Here is a 14,642-nt window from a genome sequence, read left to right as displayed (position 1 = left end):
CTTTTCGAATTGTAGTCTTATTTATGTATAGACCCCGGCCCCTTTGTTATCCTTCTTATTCATATTGATATCTTCCCCCTTCACATGGTTGTTAGCTGGGGGGGCGCCTATCAATGCACACAATGATCTGTTTTATTACTCTTTCGTGACCAAGCTCCCGTCGACGCTGCTCTTGAATCGACGAGCCTCCGTAGGATCCTTGGCCCACGTCTCGGCCAGGCCGAGCTTGGGGTCGTCCTTGGGGTAGCCGAGGCCGACACGCAGCTTCTCGATCTCGTCGCGGACACGGCGGGCGACCTCGATGCGCAGCGCCTGGGCCTCGGCGCCGTACTTGAGCTCCTCACTGAGTTCGCCCATGGTCGGCTGGCTCCTGCTTCGTCTTTGGAAGGCGGTAGACTGATTCTGTAGTTGTAGCTGGGTATCCGAGTCATTCGATGATATTGGGGTAGTTGTGGTGGCGGCTGGGCTAATCTCGTTAAAACCTGATGCCAGGGTGGTACTCGTCGCTGCGCTCTTTGATGGCCAGAGCGATGACAGCGATGCCCATGCAGAGGAACTGCTGGCCCGGCCTTTCTTGCTGACGTCGTCTTCTGCTGCTTCGCCCAGGGCTCTCAAGCGATCCTTTCTGACCAGCTCCCGCCACTTCCTGCGCAAATCCCCGAACTTGGCCTCCATATCCAGGAGCTCGCCAAACGTAATGTGGAATTTCTTGCCACCGCGCGGCAGGAACCGGGGAAAGGTGCGCTCCTCCGACATGATGTTCTGCGTGCCGTCAATGAACATGGGCAGCACATCGGGCATAGGCTCCGACTCGAGAATTAGACGGGCAACACCCCATTTGAAGTAGCGCATTGTCATGGACGGATGCTGGTGGATACATCCCTCGGGGAAAATGTCTGCAGAGAAGAATTAGAGCAATGTAACTCGGGGACAACGCACCAGGGACGTTACATGGAACAAGTATACAATGGGTGAGAAAGTTGGGGGCACTACTTACGAACCCATGCCAACCTATTCTGGGCGTAGACAGAAGGAGCAACAATAGAATCGGTGCCATCCGTGGTATAAGTCAAGCCATCTCCTGAAGTGAACGGATCGTGTATGTCGTTAGAGCCGCCAGCCTTCGACGAGGCCGCATCAAGAGAACCGGGTTGCAAGTTGCTGAACGGCTGTGCTGAAAGCAACCGGATGGCCTGGGGGATCGTCGACTGAAAGGCGCCGCCATGAGGTGAATAGGAAGCTCGGTGAGTGGGTAGCACCTGGCCCAGGCTGAAGAAAGTCGATAGGGCTCTAGGGGTAATGTGTAAGCCTCATACCCAAGGGTGGACAGTGGAATTTCAATCAGGATGATAGAGTCGGCTCACTTATTCTTAAAACATATGTCGTGAGCCCCCAGTCCCCATCGCAGGTTGGTGGGATTGAAGGCATAACTGGCAGGCAATATCCCCCACATGAGTGGATCGTCCATTCTGTACGTCACCACAGCTGCTGATGAGACACCAATTCATATTGATAGGGCTTTCTTCGAGACACTTACACGCTGACATGATTACACACTGATATATACATATATCGGTTAGCAATTGGACTTGGGATGTAACAAAGTTGGTATTTCCGTAGAATATAGGCCTGTATAGAAGAAACCCACCTGTGATGAGACCCCGTTCCCTCTTGTCCACGTCTTTCCTTTTGTCTAGTATCTCCAGAAACCGATCCAGGCCCGTCGTCTCAACCGTGTTCAGCCCGTACAAGAAGCCTCGGCACAGCATGCTAGTTGCGCCCAAGACGAGAGACGAAGACATGCGCCATGACAAGCTGGGCTGCTCTAGAGCGTGCGTCTTCATAGCAGCGTTGGTCGTCGCCGGGGACTCGGGGCTGCTGCGGGTGTCGCTTGCCATTGCTGGTTCGGGCCTTCACTAATGTCGCTCACTCGCGGCGGCCTTCCAAAGTGTTGTCCAAAAACCCGCAGAACGAGACCGCATAAGCATAGACGGGTACAATCAATGAATGGCCCAATGTCCTACCAAATTTACATTCTAGAAGGAAAGCTCGCAGAACAATTATGAATAGTCGCGCGACGTGAAGAAGGAAAAAAGTGAGTGACGCAGTGAGAGGTCCAACATTCGAGAAAGGCGGGCTTTTGCCGTATGACGACAGCCTGGAGGCTCAAGCTGGGGTATGGAAATGTTTTTTTTTCGGAAGGAGAGATAGCACATGGATCCATCGCCGATGCCCCAGAATATCAGATGCCCGCTAACGCCAGGGGGTAAGTGCCTGAACAGGCGCTGAGGGAACAGCCGAGGACCTCCGTTCCGACACGTTCTCAGGCTATGTTCTAGAATTATTCGATAACGTAACGACGGCCTTCTAACTCCTACCCAAACACACACACACATACACACACACATAGCAAATTGGCTGTCGACGACGGCCCAAGCCACGCCAACAATGTCGCACAGTAAGTCCAACTCATGTGTCCCAACAGCACACATTATCTCAGCCATTGCACCCTTTTAGACTGCAAGGAGTACTGACAATGACCACTGTGCAGGCAAACGAAACACGAGCCGCGCCGTCTTCACGTCACACGAGCGCGAGCAAGCCAAGAAGGCCTGGTCCTCGACGTCGGCCACCCTGTCACGCGAGTCCTTCCTGCCCTTCTCCTCGTGTCGCCTGTGCCTCGAGCCCGCCCTGGACCCTGTGGCCTGCACGCACGGTGACCTGTTCTGCCGCGAGTGCGCCCTGGCCAACATTCTGGCCCAGAAAAAGGAGATCAAGCGGCTAGACAAGGTGCGCGAAGCCGAGGCCCGCGACCGCGACGAGGAGGCCGGCCGACAAGACGCCGAGGAGCAGGAGCGCGCGGTCCGCGAATTCGAGATGACGCAGCGGGGGCTCGATGTCGCGGGGCGGAAACTGGGGAGAAGAAGCCGCCGAAGAAGACTCGGGACACGACAACGACGGCGGATACGATAGTGGAAGAAGAGACGCGGAATGGCAACGGCGTAACGGGGACAAAACGGAAATTCGAGCTCGACGACCAGGAGCTGTCGCGCATCGCGTCCCAAGACCGCGCCAAGGCCCGCAAGGCGCTGGACGACGAGAAGGCGGCGAAGCCCAAGCTCGCCTCCTTCTGGGTGCCTTCGATCACGCCCAGCTCCAACACCAAGGACACCTTGCACGACATCACGAAAAAGGCCAAGACGGCGCCCACTTGCCCGGCGTCGCCTGAAGACCGGCCGCACGCGTACAGCCTGCACACCTTGGTTACGGTTTGCTTCACGGAGGAAGAGGAGGACGAAGGAGGCGTAGCGCAGCCCAAGAACGGCAAGAGTAGGAAGAAGATGCAGAGGGTGTGCCCTTCGTGCAAGAAGGCCCTGAGCAACTCGTCGAGGGCGATGCTGGCCCGCCCCTGCGGCCACGTGCTCTGCCGGAATTGTGTGGATAGGTTCATGCGGCCGAGCGGTCATCATGATCCCCACGCCGAGGACGTAGACCCTGAGGGGCTTCGGTGCTACGTATGTGATGCCGACCTTGTAGACAGAGGCACTGGAGAAGGGGGTGAGAAAAAGATTAAGAAGAAGGAGAAGGAGAGGGTAAAACCAGGGCTGGTCGAGCTCCGGAGCGAGGGGACAGGCTTCTCAGCCGGCGGCGCGAATCAGGTCCAAAAGTCAGGGGTGGCATTCCAATGCTAAGGCAAGCTGCATGCACCCTTCCCCTTCTCACCTGCTCTCTGTTCCATTAAGGGGTTGCAGCAGCACTGCGGCCCTGGGAGAGCGAGTGATCTTTCCTATGCCGGTACAACGATAGAGCCCATTGGACACTTGCTTTACTAACGCCATCACTAGAGCACCAGATCGTGCATATATACTCGCTGATACAGGTCAGGTCGTAACTTAAGCCTCTAGGTTAGCGTGTGGTTGAATAGCCACTGATCATCGTGGTGTATTTAAGATCTAGAAGTCTAGATGAAAAAGCCAAAAAGCCTTTAGACTACAATATTGAAAAGAAGACAAAAAAACAGGTGTACCAAAAGCAGAAACGAGAATGAAGCGCTATCGCGAAACCCCCAAAGGGATCCCCCCTACATGTTTCTCCCAACAACAAACCAAGAAAATGCTCCTAAACAAAAACACCGCCTGTAATACAACTAGCTAGCTCACAGTAGGTAATACAGGATATTATATGTGTACAGCCCAAACAAGGAAGCCTAAAACTCCTTTCCCTAATTAACCCTCCCGCCCAATCCAGCCACAAGAAGTAGTACAGCAATGAAAACAGCAAAACATTTCCCTCCCCTTTTCGAGGATCACGCTCGAGTCAGCTCAACAAGCAGCGCTCATTTACCATATCTTCCGCATCGACGGGTCCGTCACATTCACAATAAATCCCGCTGCATCGCCATCCGGAACGGAATCCGGGTTCTTGCTCCCTCCGCCGCCACTGAGGAACCAGCACCAGGGCCGCGTCGAGGAGTAACCTACTCCGTCTCCCGTTCCTTGGCCATGATGCACGATCTCAGAGAAGTCTTTCCGAAACACCAAAGCCCGAGGAAGCTCCTTCTGCTGCTGCAGTAACGCCTCGGCCTTCGCCCTCCGCACCTGTAGCTCGCGCAGCAGGCCCGCGAGGAAGAGGTACAGCTTAAAGAACAGCTTGTGCGCGAGGTCCTTGGCTAGCATGGTGGTGCCGTGGCTGAAGAAGCCCTTGAGCAGTTCACCCGGCAGGCCGTCGTAGAGCGCCCCGACCCCTCCTCGCGCGCGATGGCGACGAGCGTGCCGAAGATGCTCCGGCGTGCCATCTGCTTCACGCTGGCGCGGACGACGCTGAGCTTGGCCTCAACCTCCTTCTCCACGTTTCGAGGTCCATCCTCTTCGGTATTTCCTTCTCTTTCGGGCTTCGAGTCGGTAGTGTCGGGAGGCACCGTGCTGACTTGCAACCGTGACTTGGCGATCTGGAAAGGGTAGGTGACCGAACTCGCCACGGCCTTACTGACGGCGGCCAAAAGGAACGTCAGGCGGGCGCCGGGCTCGTCCCAGCGGTCGCTCGAGAGGATTGCGCGTTTCAGGAACTCCTGCAGGAAGAAGGTCAAGCTCGGGTTGAGTGTCAGCACGAGACTCGCCGAGTAGCCCGACCACAATCCCGCGAGCCCCTTTTCGCGACATATGGATGCGGCGATTTCCCGCACGCTGAGATCGGCGGCGGCGGCGGCGTCCGAGTCCGGATCCGACACGATGGCCGCAGTCTGCTTCCGTGCCACAATAGTCGCGATAGGGGTCGTGAGGGCCCGGGAGCAGGCGCCGGCCGCAACGCCAACGGCGAGCTCGCCCAGAACGCCGAGGCCCCTCGAGTTGCCGCGGCTGTTCCGCGGACCGCGAAGTCGGGACTGGAACAGCTCATAGAACAAAAAGAAGAGGAAAGAGTCCAAGACAGATTTGGTGACGTCTTGTGTCAGGCCACTGATTCGAAAAGGGAGCCAGTTAGCCATACATCTTCTCTCTTCGTCCCGGCCTTTGGGGAGCCTTTGGGTCAGTTACTTACGTATAGAGTGCTTTCCACCCTTCGCCAGCCTCCTTGTCCTCCGCACCAGCACAGATCCGAGAAAAAGCTTCGATGATGCCTTCGTACTTTTCGTCGGCGGACAGGACGCCTTCCCGAGCTAGTTGACGCTGGTTTGATGTCGCATCGTGTTAGTGGCATGAGTACACGTCGAGAGGCCCAGATGGGTTTGCTGGGGTGAAAGCGGATGTATGTAGCATGTAGGTATGTGGGTGGATATCAGGACGAAGCAGTGGATCAATGATATTCATGTTATATGAATGGCGGGATTGGGGTTCTAGTTCGTGAACCTGGGGCGTATGGTTATGGGGGTCCATGGCCAACGTGGTCGCGGTGGGACGGGGCATGTCTTGGTGGACTGTTGAACAAAGGGGGGCAACTGAGGACTCGGCAAGCCGATATGATTCATTGGCAACGCACCTGTGCTTGTAGCCGCGTAAGAACTAGAGAGAGTGGATACGTCGTACATGTTGCGATAGCTGTTCCCGTGGCACCGGAGAGGGCGTGATGAAGGGCGGGAAGTATGTCGTTGAGGGTCGTGCTGGTGGATGTGGATGACATGATGGGTGGTAGGAGTTGCAGCTTAGAGGGGCAGTGGGTAAAGTATTTCTCGGGTTATAATCTCTGGGAGAGCACACAGTGATAAACACAGATGTTCTGGGTGGCATTGGGCACGATGGCGGATAGGCCGCCTGCAGCAGGAGGCAGCAAACAAGCGACACAGAGGCAATGCTGCCCGGCGGATGATAGACCAGAGCACGTCGTTTGCCCTTGCGTTGCGTGTACACGTCGTAGACGCCCAATGAGGAACAGTTTCGATGGAATCTCTGTTGGGACCCTTCAGGCCCTAACAAGAGCGAAGATGATATGATAGATGATGACAGCTTCAACCGCGTTGGGGCTTTGGGCTGTAAGTCGCAGGGCCGACTGGGTAGATGGCAACGAACGTATAGGGATCCGACCCGAGGTTCGGCAACAAGGGCGCAAACAGGGGTTGCGCAAATCGACGTCATTACCAACGACAAGCGATTCCGTAAGGAGCTGGAGCTGCCCAGGCCTAATCCTTGCACCCCGCGCATGATACTGCGCAATGCGAATTTGGACTATTTCCGCACGTACAAATTCATGACCAAATTTCTATTTCAAACACTTGCTTCACTATTGTTTTTGGCTGTCAGTCCGACGGCCTATGGGAAGGTGGCGGCGCGGCGGCATCTGGTCCCCAATAGATTGCCGAGAACCACGTAGACGAACCAGACACCAATCCGATGCACCTCGCCTGCAGTTTGGGCGCCAACAACATAACATGTGAGTTGTCCAAAGGAAAAACGAAAATAATCACAGGGGATCAACAGAAGGCGAGAACACCGTCGCAAAAGTATGCTTCGGCCTGAAATGACTGACTCATCCTCGGGTTCCTAACTATTCAAGTCATCATGTCCTTTTGACCATAGTACATGATAGCTGGATGGATGGGCCTGCCTCGCTTCGTTCAATGCCATCGTTTCAGTCAGCGTAAATCATGGCAAGCCCCTGCCTGATTCGCTGTTCCATTTTCCCAGCAACAACGCCTCCCAATCATAATCAATCTTGGCCACGTGCCAAGAGATAAAAAGACGATACGCAATCGACGGGCCATCCAACCCTGGTATACCCAAACGCCGCGCAAAACCGTACGCCATGCTGTGCTTATTTCGTACAAGTGGCAAAAGAGAAAGAAAAGAAGCCGGCTCATGTATGCCCGACATCATGGTATGTCCCTCCCAACGGTTGGCGCCTCAGGAGGCTCCTCCGGCTTCCCTCGACCCAAACACCGCTGGGGGCGTGGGACCCCATGATAGGCATCTCGTACCACACCCGTCTGGTTTGATAAATAATGTACACCTCCTCTCCAGGGAGAATCAGCCTCCGGGGCCGCGTTAGCCTTCTAAGCGCGGCTGGCCACGGAGGGGCGCCTGGAGGGTGCTTGCATACTGAAGCTGGAAGACCGCGCGCTACCTAAGGGGAAATCGGGCTCTCCTGGTGCATCCTCCATGTCCACGTTGTTATCGAGGTGGTTGTCGGGTAGTTTCTGTGCCCCAAAGCCGACGACCTTGAAAATGTTGGTGCGCCCACCGTTGGTTGCCGTCTGCAGCTGCTCGTGGAGCCTGGCTAGCTGATATGTACGTTTGATCGGAGTAAATATCGGGGGAGGCACGACGGGCTGTGGATTCCAGTGCGCCAGGGCGTTCATGACCGCCGCTGTCTCTTCGTCCGAGTCGACCGGCCCAGCATTCGCCTCGTCGTCGTCTTCCAGCGGTGCGTTCGCATCCAAAGCAGCCTCTGTTTGGGATTAGTCACTACCTCCATATCGCAATGCCTTCATAATAGCACGGTTGAAGAAGAAACAACTCGTAGACTCACTTTGCTGCTTTGCTTGGTTCTTCTTCTGGTATGCGGCAAGTAGCATGTCATACGGGAGTGATCTGCCCGCCACTGCTCGTTTCGCACCCATACTATGGCTCTTACATGTGAGAGAACGAGCGCAGGGCTGGCCATTGGGCAGTAGGACACCGCATTGTTTCTCGACATCCACGGGACCTATATCGCGAAAGAGTTCTGGTTAACGGGGCCGGGGGCGAAGGGTCATCTGCAGGGTTCCAGTAGGGGTACCTTTGGGCTTGGGAGCCTTGGGCTTCGGCTCCTCCTTCTTCTTCTTGTTCTTGGGGCCCTTTTCGGCGTCTCCGTCGGCCTTGCGTTTCTTCCCCTTGGCCTCGCCGTCCACCTTCTTGCCGGCCACTTTCTTGTTCGTCTTGCCCTTCTTCTCGGGGGAACCGTCTTCATCGTCGTCGCTATCGTCGTTCATCTTGGTATCTCCGTCTTCGTCGTTCTTCCGCGCCTCCTCCTGTCGGGCTTCCTCCTTGGCCCGCTCTCGCGCCTCTCGAGCTTCCTTTTTGCGCTGCGCCTTCTCTTTCTTAATCTTCAGGCATTGCGCAATGTGCTCTTTGGCGGCGTTCCGTATTATGCCCTTCTTGCAGTGTTTGCATTGCTGTAGAGGAAACATATCGTCTAGAGGGCGGCCAGTGTCGAAGGTTTCGCGCGAGAGATCATCGAGGGGATTAATCAACGGGCTCGGGGAAATCCCCAAAGCGACTGAGGGGCTTTCGCTGCGCTTCTTTTTCTTATCGTCTGCAATTGACATATCAGCAAGTGGCAAGCAATGCTTCTACACCTGGCAGAAAAAGCCTACCCTCGGCGACACTGCCATCCCTCCAGTTGCCCGGCTTGGTCTGCTTGGGCACGTGTCTCCTAATTTTGATGGGGCCATTCGGTTTGTCCTTGGACATCTTCTTCGAAGCTACGTTGATAGTTCCTTGGTCGTCGGGGCCTGTCCGGTGTTCAGAGAGAGCATGTCAGTTGTTGAGCGGTTTGGCGTCATTTCTTTGTGAGCAACGCTGCGACCAGGCATCAAGGTGGGTGGAGGACTCGATGTGTGGATGCGACATACCTTTGCGCCCCTCTGACGCGGTAGGCATCTTCGCGCAACAAACCAACAACCGGATGCGGTGCTAATCGGCAATTCGGCAGCCGATAATGCAGTCGATTGCTGGCTGGCGATGATAGTAGTCGTTGATGGATGAGATTTTGATGGAATGTATTGGATTCGCGATGTTGGTTGTCGCGTTGACCTGGAAATACCCACTCAGTAGCCGGGCTTGGGAATTGGAGTTGCGACCGAAGCGCTAAGCAGCTCAGGTAAAGTGTAGGTACGTGTAAGTAGTAAAGTATGGCAGTATGGGTTCCTGCGATAAAGTCGCTTGTCGCTTATCGCTTCTCCAGCGCACGTGCATTCCGTACACGGTGGGGCCCTCGACTCTTCGGAGACGGATGGACCAGCCTGAGAGCCTATGTATAACCGTGGAAGTGGAGGGACGTGAATGAGCCGCAGCCATGGCGATTTGAGCAGCATGTACTACCATACGTCTTGGTGAAAGGGATTGAGCTTGTCCCGCTTTCAACGGGAAATAAAGGGAGCCGCAACAGTGCTGCGACGATCCCTTCCCACTTGCCATCGTAACAACAGTAGCGATCATTTTCTGTGCTTCTTACATACGTATTTTTGATCCAATATCTCGTCACTTTCCTAAATTGCACCGATTGCAAACCTGCGAACATGAGGCACCCTGCCCAGCTCTTTCAGCACCCGACACGCCCCCTATCCCGGCCCAAGTACCAGTATACATGCCAGCTTCAGGCTGATACCCCATGGCTTGCTCCGTCTGCACTGGGTGTCTTTGTACAACGAGCCACGCCACGTCTTTTGCTTTCACCAATCCTCGTCCTCTTTCTTGAGGATCCGGTCTATGGCTTGTTGCTCCAAACCAGCCCTATGTCCTTCCATCACTTCGGCCAGCGCAAATGCGTGATGCATACCCATGTTCTTCCAAACGACTTGGATTATCGTGTATGTCCAATCCCAGTACTCTGGCGGAACCCCTGGAGCGCAGCCCGCGATTTTGAGGTGCCACAGAAGGGCCGGCAGCCCAACACCACCCGATCCTCCTTTGCCTCCTGCGGCAAACTTCTTCGCCGAAACTGGGTCCAGCATCGGGTGGTGCCAATGAGAAGGTGTGCTGGTTATGATGTCTTCCGCCATCCTCACCGCCGTGCCATAACATTGGTCCCGCCGTATCGTAGGTAGCATCGCAGAGCTGGACATTGGGTACTCGGTGCTCAGGTCAATAATTTTCTGCGCCACAAGAATCCGAGCCCAACGAAGATGATTCCATAGTCGGGCGCCCCAAATCTCACTATACGCATGGTATTTTCCCTGGAACACCGCCTCCCGAGGGAAATCGCCCTCTTCGACGCTAAAGGGGTAAGCTTCTTGGAGGCTGATCTCTAGACCCTCAAAGAGATCATCAAGCTCTAGTAGTTGCCGGAAGATGCCCTCGGTCACAAGATCCCCGTCCGTCAACTTCAGCGATTTCAGGGTTGCGACCACTCGAAGAAAACGAGCTATCGTAATGGCCAGATCGCAACAGCATTGCTCCTTCTCAGGTAGCGCTGGTTTGCAGAACTGTAAGGCCTCAAAGAAGACCGCAGGTAACGGGGTTTCAGTGAGTTGTGACGGGATAAACTGGCGTATTATTAGCACCGAGGATCAACCAATCCTTACGAGGGGAACACCTACAAGAGAAAACATGAGTTGTAGTATGCCTCTCACCCCGCCAGCAGGCGCTGTACGTATGGGCAAGACGCCGCGAAGAAGAGCAATGGCTCCATGAATATGTATATTGGCGGTCCCCGTCGACAGCTTCGACGCACCACCTTGGACAATCTGTTGACATTAGATTTTGTCGGATGAGTTGGCTCATACCCAGCGGAAAGCTTACCTCGAATAAAGCCAGCGTTATCACGGCCCGCACTGGGAACATGGCAGCACCCGGCTGCGATGGTTTTGCGGCGATCAACTGCGACGTCTGCCTCAGGGCGTCGGTATACTTTTGTCGCGACAAAACGTTCATGGCCCGATCTCCTTTTGTATTGGAGAGTCCTGCGAGACCAACAGCCACCATGACATTTTGCAGGGCATCCGGACCGCTGGCATAAGCCGCTAGTTGTTCCGAGTTCTCAGGGGCATCGGGCTGGCCCAGAAGGTATCGATCCAAGAAAAACCGATAGCCCTTTTGTTCTATAGTAGGCTCCACATTCATACATATCCCAGGCATGACAAATGGCGGGTTGCGAATGGTCGCAACAGCCGTGGAGGATCTCCTGGACAAAGGGCTTGTGGTATCGCTAGACGTGGTTGACGAGGGAGATGAGGAGGACCATGGTGAATACGAGTTCGCCGCCGAGGTCGCCGATGAGGGTGGATTGGCCTGGTCTGGAGACGTCGTTCCCCACGACGCATGGGATTTCTGCACGACTTTGCTGGTCTCATCCCGGAACATGAGAGACAGCTGATCTCGATATCCGGGACATTTCTTTGCGACACGTCTGCATTGCGAGCATTCGGGTCTAACCTTGTCGCACTAGATTCCCACGGGTATATCTGTCAGTCAATCGGCTCCCCGCACTAGGATCGCCAATGGCGGGGTATGTATGTATCCATGCCACGCAATTTGGGGGCCGGGCCACATGGTTCGTGTCCAGTTGTAGTGGAAGAGGGAAGTTTTGTCTGTGGAAGAAAAGCGCAGCGGAAAGATGAAAGCTCGTATGAAAGTTTGCTCTCTGCATTGGAGCTGAGCAGAAAGTGGAGTATGATGGGATGGATGGCCTCAGCCATGCTAGGCTCACTAGAACCGAGAGCCCATCCAGTGAAGCAAAAGCTTAGCAGGTCCGGGAGAGCGGGTAGTTGAAGGCTGGCGTGGGGAGTCTTGCTGTGCACTGCATACCTTAATGCGTCTAGTTCGACAGCTCTGGCATCTGTTCTCTCTCTCGTTAGTCGGGGTCGATGGTCAGTGTGTTACGAAACGGAAAGGAGGTCTTGTCTTACCCTTGAGACGCCTTACCGCAATAGACCATTCTGCGAGGGGACGGGGATACACCGTGCTTCGAACAATGGGTATTCAGACGAACAGTTTACCAAGTAAGGCATCAAGCTTGGGGATGGGATGCTGCTGAGATGCAAGTTGTGTGCGGTGCATGCCCGAAGCCTCTCCACTGGCACCACTGGGACACGTCAAGCTATCCAAAGAGGGAAGCAGTTCGTCGAGGGGGGGCCGGCTGAGAGTAGGGAATACGGTTCACTTAAAAACGAACGCCGCGCATCGTCTGGTTCCTGGTTCCTCTCTGTCTTGTTAATTTTCGTATCTGGGCCTCTTCGGAAACCTCTTCTGCCCCTTCTCCTGTTCTGGACTGGGGACGGGGTTTGTTTTTCGCGCGGGAACAACGCTGGTGCAGCTCGCACGAAAGAAGCAGGCCAAGACTCTTCTCGACCACAGAAGAATGAACAGTCTTGGGTAGAATATCGAAGGCAGATGCGGATGCAAGGAAGCAGGCTAATGAACGGCGACCGACGGGCGGCTTCAACGGTTTGGTGGCTGCAGGATCGACCGTGATAGATACTTGTAGCTCAAGGCGAAGAGATGGTTCATGGTCAACGGTGACAGCGCCACCCCTACGATCAAATAAGAAATCTTGAGCTCGTGGATTGGACAGGGGATAGCTGCCTAGGTAGGCAAGCCAGCAGACAGGCTACATAAGGATGGACGGGGGCCACAGAAGTATTGGTGGAGGCCGATCCAGTACTCAATACCTACACTTGCTTACTTGTATGTATGTAGGTGCGGACGGCCGAGGCACCCCGGCCCATGCAGGTGCCACAATGGCCTCCTACTCCTCGTGGACCAGAAGGAAAGGGATGATGGCATGTCGATGCCGCACGCAGCACCGCATCGAGTACGCAACGTGCTGTTGGTACCGGGTGCCGGGCATGACCGTGAGAGCGCCATAGCTGTAGATTGGTACGTGCAGTATCTGCTATCTGCTATGCTAAATGTACGTCTGCTAGCGACAGTCCACATAAATGTGCTGGCCACGCTTTTTTGATCGTTGGGCGGGGCCAAGACTGTGGAGATTCCGAAACCAATATGGGACTCCGAGGGAGCATCAGAGGCCAGAAGAACTCCTGCTTGGAGCCTTGGGTTCTGGAAAGGGTGGATAGACCACAAACTGCCAGCACGAGACACGAGAGGGAGATGGCCGACAAGCTTGGCGTCGTGTAGCGTGGCCATGTGGCAACGAGCCGGATCTCTGGGCCAAAGCTCAATCGCTGCCCATCTATCTACTATTAATACACTTACTACATTACATATAGCTGTTTGCATGCGATCAATGCAATGGATGCACATACACACGTACCTACTGCAAGTTCGCAGCAGGCAGAAGACACGGCCGGCAGCCGGACGAATTACGAGGCCGAAAGAAGGCTGTCCCCGCCCCGGCCATCTCATCGAATCTCTGGTACGCTTGGACAGAAAAGGTCATGACGACAGGACAAGGTGCTGGGTTTATGAATAGAAGCGGATGGGGGCGAGACGGTTCCCCTTCCCATGGGCCATGGGTTACAGACTCCGGGTCGAACTGGGATACGGATGTACATCACAACGAAAAATGTGTACGGCACTGAGGAAAACACGTTAGACGTTCCGCCTTCGAATTGTCGGTTATCAGATTCGACCAAATTTGGACTATTGGTTCGTGCATTGCGGCTTGCACTTCTTTGCTTCTTCTCGTCCACCCAACTGCCGATCGGCCTCCACCGACCGACTGCTTGCCCGTCGTTGTGCATGGAATCTCCCTCAACTTCTTTCCGCCTGGGTCAAAGAGTCGTCTTCGCGATCAAGAACCAGGACCCTCAACTCAAGCTACAGCGCCCTCATCGAACCACACTCACATGTAGTGGGAACAGGTAGAGAGGGGTTTGGGCCAGAATCATCACCCTCTGCAGTCTCTGCAGGGGTGATCCATACCATGTCTACGTGTAGATTTTCAATCACTCACAAATCCGCCTTGGCCTGTCTTCATTCTGGCAATCTTCATTTCGTACAGATGTCAGATGTCTACACGTCACGTAATGTCAGGGACTTACCACGAGAACATCGCCTCCCACCTGCCAAGGACATGGGTGAATCCCGCAGCCCCTTGGACTGCCTCCATACTGGGTACCCATTCACACTGACCTTTCGTACCTGGTTTTGTCCATGCAGCCGTGCTCATTGATAAGGAGCTGCGCGCATTCTATTGTGCGGTCTCCGATCCGAATTGTTTGGACATGGTGATTGGCCCTAGCTTAGCCGTTGGGTACCACGTACGGATATGCTCGGGGGTTCAGGGGTTACTGCCGCGACCCCTGCAGCGGTGATGTGAGTGATTACCGTCCGTCCAAGAAAGGCCTGTCTTCGCATTTGTCGGGTTCGACCAATTCGCCAGACCACGAGGAGTGGTTGAGCGGCAACATCCGCGCTCTTGCGCAAGCCAGAACACATGTATGAACCACACGCATGGCCCACGAAAATGGTCTACGCCGGGAAAGAAATGAAGACGGACACATGGGCTACCATCATGCGTCATGCGGCGGATCATGAATCTGCCGTGTAGAA

General features: G+C 54.8%; 5 protein-coding genes across 5 annotated transcripts; 1 reads left to right on the top strand and 4 right to left on the bottom strand.

Moving 5' to 3' along the window:
• Window positions 1–135: 135 nt before the first annotated feature.
• On the bottom strand, window positions 136–1,898 carry PG998_008011 (uncharacterized protein; the record flags this gene model as incomplete). The annotated part of the gene is made up of 5 exons (XM_066874827.1): window positions 136–896; window positions 998–1,290; window positions 1,365–1,469; window positions 1,538–1,556; window positions 1,649–1,898. 5 exons carry the CDS (start codon window positions 1,896–1,898, stop codon window positions 136–138), a joined length of 1,428 nt encoding a protein of 475 aa, XP_066730772.1.
• Window positions 1,899–2,448: 550 nt separating this feature from the next.
• PG998_008010 (ENOS interacting protein) lies at window positions 2,449–3,692 on the top strand (the record flags this gene model as incomplete). The annotated part of the gene is made up of 3 exons (XM_066874826.1): window positions 2,449–2,458; window positions 2,552–2,898; window positions 2,922–3,692. The coding sequence occupies 3 exons, from the start codon at window positions 2,449–2,451 to the stop codon at window positions 3,690–3,692; spliced, it is 1,128 nt and encodes a 375-aa protein (XP_066730771.1).
• Window positions 3,693–4,340: 648 nt separating this feature from the next.
• Window positions 4,341–6,114, bottom strand: PG998_008009 (uncharacterized protein; the record flags this gene model as incomplete). Its single annotated transcript, XM_066874825.1, has 4 exons — window positions 4,341–4,689; window positions 4,743–5,453; window positions 5,536–5,663; window positions 5,974–6,114. 4 exons carry the CDS (start codon window positions 6,112–6,114, stop codon window positions 4,341–4,343), a joined length of 1,329 nt encoding a protein of 442 aa, XP_066730770.1.
• Window positions 6,115–7,480: 1,366 nt separating this feature from the next.
• PG998_008008 (esterase) lies at window positions 7,481–9,068 on the bottom strand (the record flags this gene model as incomplete). The annotated part of the gene is made up of 5 exons (XM_066874824.1): window positions 7,481–7,875; window positions 7,957–8,133; window positions 8,206–8,721; window positions 8,783–8,920; window positions 9,041–9,068. 5 exons carry the CDS (start codon window positions 9,066–9,068, stop codon window positions 7,481–7,483), a joined length of 1,254 nt encoding a protein of 417 aa, XP_066730769.1.
• Window positions 9,069–9,859: 791 nt separating this feature from the next.
• Window positions 9,860–11,489, bottom strand: PG998_008007 (uncharacterized protein; the record flags this gene model as incomplete). The annotated part of the gene is made up of 3 exons (XM_066874823.1): window positions 9,860–10,672; window positions 10,727–10,873; window positions 10,929–11,489. The coding sequence occupies 3 exons, from the start codon at window positions 11,487–11,489 to the stop codon at window positions 9,860–9,862; spliced, it is 1,521 nt and encodes a 506-aa protein (XP_066730768.1).
• Between the last annotated feature and the right edge of the window lie 3,153 nt (window positions 11,490–14,642).

Source organism: Apiospora kogelbergensis (genome assembly GCF_038363985.1).
Source record: "Apiospora kogelbergensis strain CBS 113332 chromosome Unknown utg000005l_segment0_segment0, whole genome shotgun sequence".
In the NCBI taxonomy this organism is placed as follows: Eukaryota; Fungi; Ascomycota; class Sordariomycetes; order Amphisphaeriales; family Apiosporaceae; genus Apiospora; species Apiospora kogelbergensis.
Note: the sequence above shows the minus strand (reverse complement) of the source record. Positions and strands in the feature narration are given on the sequence as shown.